General features: G+C 30.0%; 1 protein-coding gene across 3 annotated transcripts; it reads left to right on the forward strand.

Annotated features, from left to right (window-relative positions):
• The first annotated feature begins 1489 nt into the window (after positions 1-1489).
• Positions 1490-5367, forward strand: LOC111397094 (ubiquitin-conjugating enzyme E2 2-like). 3 transcript variants are annotated; one of them, XM_023023829.1, is made up of 5 exons: positions 1490-1607; positions 1937-2070; positions 2156-2181; positions 3005-3094; positions 5303-5367. In XM_023023829.1, exons 2-5 carry the CDS (start codon positions 1946-1948, stop codon positions 5350-5352), a joined length of 291 nt encoding a protein of 96 aa, XP_022879597.1. In that variant the 5' UTR covers positions 1490-1607; positions 1937-1945; the 3' UTR covers positions 5353-5367. The 3 variants fall into 3 exon arrangements, with proteins under 3 accessions (XP_022879597.1, XP_022879595.1, XP_022879596.1); XM_023023827.1 differs by having other exon boundaries at positions 1492-1654; XM_023023828.1 differs by lacking the exon at positions 1490-1607 and adding an exon at positions 1676-1744.
• The last annotated feature ends 302 nt before the right edge of the window (positions 5368-5669 follow it).

Raw genomic sequence — 5669 nt, forward strand, 5'->3', positions numbered from 1 at the left:
GTAATTCCTGGCTCTGCCCTTGACGACTCATACTAGTTCGAAAATTTTCTTTAATTGTTCATTTTATTAATTAAATTTTCAGTTTCCCAATTGAGATGAAGCACTTTCATTAATTTTCATTCCATTATATTTCATTCATCTCTCTCCAATTTTCAACCACACAATCTTTCATAAAATAATATTACACGTGAATCGAAAAAAATTTCTTCCTTTTCAACCACTCTTTTTTTCAAAAAAGTATTACTCCATCCATTAATTTTTTCACAAAATGGGGACCAAACGAGGGCTAAAATTAATTATATAAAGTAAATGGGAAATTAGACTCACTTTCCATACAAAAATATAAAATAAAAATAAAACCTCAAATTTCCCACATTGCACCCTTTATGATATGTACTAAATGAGTTGCCATTCTCCCTTTATGCTTAACGGGGGTATCATCTCTCTCTCTCTCTCTCTCTCTCTCTCTCTCTCTCTCTCTCTCTTTTTTTGGTCTTTCTAACTTTCCCATAATTATGTTACAGGAGTCAAGCCTGAATGGCTTAATTTCCGTACATTGGATCGTAGGTTCTCTCATATTCTGCGGAGGCATTTTATTTTTTTAATAAAGATTATACAAAAAAAGTTATGTCCAACAGAAGTTGCATGTATGATTTGGAAAAAAAATTCTACAATCTTTCAAAATTCAAGGACGAAATGCGAGTCACCTTATTCAGTATAGACATGTTAAAAAATGGTAACTAAAGTTAAAAATGAATAAAAAGAAACTTGATTTACGGACGTGTCCTTAACTAAAATTTTGATGGATTTTAAAAAATTATAAATCCTAATGATTTTCGTGGATTTGAATAAACTTTCAAAAATTCTATAAGAATTTTATCAAATATGGTGAAATTTCAAATGATAGTTATTTGTATTTTTAAACTTGAAATCTATCCAAATATTTTAAAGTCCCTATATTAATGAAATTTTTATAAATCCAAATCACGATGATATTTTCTTATTCTTCAAATGGGCCCCCTTCATCTTTTTATGTTTATGCTATACTTCAGGTAACGATCCACTCGCTAGTTATTGAGGATACCTAAATTCTAAAAGTTTTCATTGAATTTTACTAAAATTTCAATCGAAGACACCTAAATCTACATTTGGAAGTTTATTTTTATTTTTTTATTTATTTTATTTTTTTAAAATTGATCACAATCTCAATTGAGGCACCCCTTTTATTGTAATACACTTGTAGAGATAACTCTATGCCACGTAAGAAGAGTCGAGCACTATGAAGTAAGAAGAAATGGATGCATTTTTTCTCATACTTATTTTTAATTGCACAATTATACACCTTATTTCTCACTTTTATTAAAATTTACTAAAAATTTAAACTATATACGCAAGAATTTTTTCACCCATAGAAAGAAAATATTCCTTCAATATTATTGAATCCAATAATGATATATGTGTACTTGATTACAAGCCCTGTCACGGACGAACTGATACGGAAATAAATGCCTCAACCTGCGTATATATGACGCGAAAATTTCTATTTCTTGTATTTAATATTTGAAGGCCAGAAATTGTCACAAACTCCTCGGGCGGCCGATCGTAAAGTATTACTTTTCTACCATTCTCTCTCAAGTTTACCGCTTTCACTTGGGTAAATTGCTTCATATCTGATTGTTGTCGTGCATAAGTTGTATGTGCGTATATGTGCTTATTTAGGACCCGAGTTCATTGATTTTGACTTGTATGTATAACTTGTGGATCTAGGGTTTTGATGTTGTTTTCATGATTGATATGGTGATGTGAGTTAGGATTTATTTTGATTTATTTTTGTTGTCGTGGAGTTTTGTGTTTATTATTATTATTATTATTATTGGATGGAATTGGGAATTGGGATTTGGAAAAAGGTGGATTTTAATCGGATGGTTGATTGTAGGAGGTGAGGATGTCGACGCCATCGAGGAAAAGGTTGATGAGGGATTTCAAGCGATTGCAGCAGGACCCTCCCGCGGGCATCAGTGGCGCGCCATATGATAATAACATCATGCTCTGGAACGCCGTTATTTTTGGGTATGTTCTGTGAATGTAGTGCGTGCCATTAATGATACAATGAAGTTTAAATTTTTACTGATTCTTTGCTTTTTCTTGATTGTAGACCCGATGACACTCCCTGGGACGGAGGTGAGACAATTCTTACACTAAAAAATTAGCTTTGTGTTGATTTCAATGATAATTGGTGCATTGTTTGATTGTTTCAGTTTCATTTCAGGTGTTAATTTTTATTATGTTAGGGTTCATAATAGATTTGGACTTCTGTACTAAATTTATGGGTAAGAAGTCTATTTGTTGCTTTAGTGATATTGACACCGCCTTGTGGATGTACATTCCACATGATCTACGTTGGGATTTTATATACCATTTTAAGTAAGAATAAAGGTTTTTATATTCGATGTGCTGCTGTCCATGGCAGTGGTTAAATCACTGTTTGTTATTTTTACTTAGCAGCTGAAGTAGACGATTTTCTTTTATTATCTATTCTAAGTTGGAGCATTGAATTTTCTCTGAGTGGGTCAATTCAGTGCCTAACATCTACAACAAAAAGTTTCAAGTTTGAATTATACGGATCTGCCCTGTAGAGCACGGTAAGTGACAGGTTCTTATTTTGCCCGAGGATGTCAAACAAAGGCTACGCCCATGTGCTTTGTTGACAAGGGTAGAATGTCCGTTTGCTTATATTCATGCTTTTATGTTGTGCCTAGGAGAGATTTTCTTCTAGATGATGGCCACTTAATGAATCTTTTTGAGTATATATTCTCACCATATTAGAGAATCTTTTGATTTCACTCTTATGAGAAATTTGAACGATTGCTGCTTTGGTCTTTGTAATATGCTGCTCTTCTCATATTCCGTTTTCCTTTTCATTATGGACTGAATAATGTTCCATTCTTTCCATTCCTGGGAAGTTAATGGTTTGTTCATTGGGCATATTACTGTTTGCTTTTAGGTACGTTTAAGTTGACACTTCAATTCACTGAGGATTACCCAAACAAGCCGCCAACAGTGCGATTCATCTCCCGAATGTTTCATCCGAATAGTATGTATCTCAAGATCTTTTACTTCTATTTGCTCATATAATCATGTTCAAGACGCAAGGAATTTATGATTGCAATCTGTCTCTTTCTTTCTTTTTGTATTTATGCTTGTCTAAGATGCATCAATACGGTGCCGGCACGCCCCCGATTCGTGTCCATATTTGTTTGGAAAAATAAAGAAAAAGAAAAACTAACCATAAGGGCCAGCTTGACAGTTTTATTCCACTGTTTTTTGCAGTTTTAGGATGACACTGTTTATGAGAGATTGGAAACACTAGTGCTTGTTATTTTGCAATCAGTATAGTAATTTGGATTGTATTTCTTAACCCACTAAATCAGTGGTTTCTGGTCTTTTTCAAATTTTCCTTCAATTTTATTTTCTAAAATAATTATTTACCCCTGACATATTTTGTTCAAAACTGATGGATGCATCTCTTAAGAATTACTTTAAGTAAAGAATTACTTCAAGACAAAAATTTAATTTTATACGTAAAAGTTCCTTTTAAATAAAAGATAAAATAACTAAAATATTTACTTATAAGCAAAAAAATTACATTGTAACAAAAAATTACTTACAATTTAAAATTTAGTTATGATTTAATTCACTTTTAAGCTAAAAATTAACTTATATGAAAAAACTACTCATAAGTAAACATCACTTATGAATAAAATATTTTCATATAAGAAATTATAAAGTGAAATTTTACTAAGTAAAAGTTGAATGTCTTCTCTTAATAAGTATTTATCAGAAAGATGTTAGATGTACTTACATGTTGAAATTAGTTTCACAATTACTTTCGTTTTTCTTCATTTTATAATCCAACTGAAAATGATTAGCATTTGAGAGCTTATTCAAAGCAACAAAAATAAGTCTAAAGGTTAATCCATACACAAGATAAAATGATTGGATAAACTATATAAAGCCGTATTGAATTGTTAGGAGGGACATAAAAATTTACTCTATATTTCTCACAAATACCTTTATTATTATTATTATTATTATTATTATTATTATTATTATTAGTATTATTATTATTATTTATCCTTCTAAAATTTTTTGAAACTAGTGGACAATAGGCTTCAAGCACAGATTGGACTGTTTTAAAAACCACTGCAAAAAGGCATCCAAAATGGAACCCCTCTTAAACCCTTGAGACCAATACTTTAAAAAAGCCCCATAATCGGTACTAAAACTCCCTAGCACACCCTAAAAGGACAATCTTGTTGGTTTTACACATCTCTGAGAAGATTCTGAGCTTTTCCAGCTAGATTTCAACGGTAAGGTGTCTTTTTATTGATGGGACCCCAAACCCTAGTATGGGGAAGATATAGTTGTTTAAGAGACTGTAAAACATGATCTGATGGGTACGATTTTTGAACAATTTTTAAGAATAAAAAATGGGTCAAGATTTTTATTTTAAGTCTTTAATTTCTAAGAAGCATGGATATATAATCTTGTTTAAGAGACTGTAAAACATGATCTGTTGGGTACAATTTTTGAGCAATTTTTAAGAATAAAAAATGGGTCAAGATTTTTATTTTAAGTCTTTAATTTCTAAGAAGCATGGATATATAATCTTGTTTAAGAGACTGTAAAACATGATCTGTTGGGTACAATTTTTGAGCAATTTTTAAGAATAAAAAATGGGTCAAGATTTTTATTTTAAGTCTTTAATTTCTAAGAAGCATGGATATATAAACTTGTTGCGTATGCATATTTGATATGCATACAAATTTATTGGATGTGTGTTTTTTAAATTTTCGATACGTATCAGACTAATTAAGACATGTGAAGAAAAAAATATTGGTTCTAAACTTATTATTATTGGCAATATATGACGAAGTTTTTTCACTTAATAAAAACTATTCATTATTATCAATAACTTATTAAAAATCGATAATATATAGTACTAAACAGTTTCGGAAAAAGTAAATGTGTTTTAAGAAAATAGATAACTACACAGTTTATACTTCTTTATGCTTAAGATAAAATGCTTTAGTATTTTACTTTATTTTTTTCAAGATTTTGTTTTAATGGCCTTTTTATTATAATGATATTATGCTGAATTTTATTATTTAACTTATAAAAAATTCTACACGTATATATATAGATGTTTTTGGGTATCCTAATTTTTTGAAAGTTGCATTGACTTAACCCTAAGAGATAGCTCAGTGATCAGGATTTGGGTTTGTTTCCTAATGATCATCAGTTCGAGTCATCTCAGGGCCACTGAGGTGCGTATCTGGTTATAAATTTTAGGGTCTCGTGGGATTAGTTGAGATGCGCGTGAGCTGGTACGGAAGTCCATAATTATAAAATATATATATATATATATAATACATGGAGTGCTTGGCACTTCTTGCAGCACTCCTTACACCTAGTATATGTTTTTTTTTTTAATTATAGCATTTTTTTATTAATATTTAATTTTTAAATAATTAAATACATCTAAATATTTACTTTAAAATGTTAAGATTAATATTTTTTTATCTAAGTAGCTTTTACAATTATAAGTTTTTTATTACTTTTAAATAACTTGAAATGATTTTTTTACTTATAAGTAACTTTTTATATTA

The sequence above is a fragment of the Olea europaea genome, chromosome 7, assembly GCF_002742605.1.
Source record: "Olea europaea var. sylvestris chromosome 7, O_europaea_v1, whole genome shotgun sequence".
Taxonomy (NCBI): Eukaryota; Viridiplantae; Streptophyta; class Magnoliopsida; order Lamiales; family Oleaceae; genus Olea; species Olea europaea.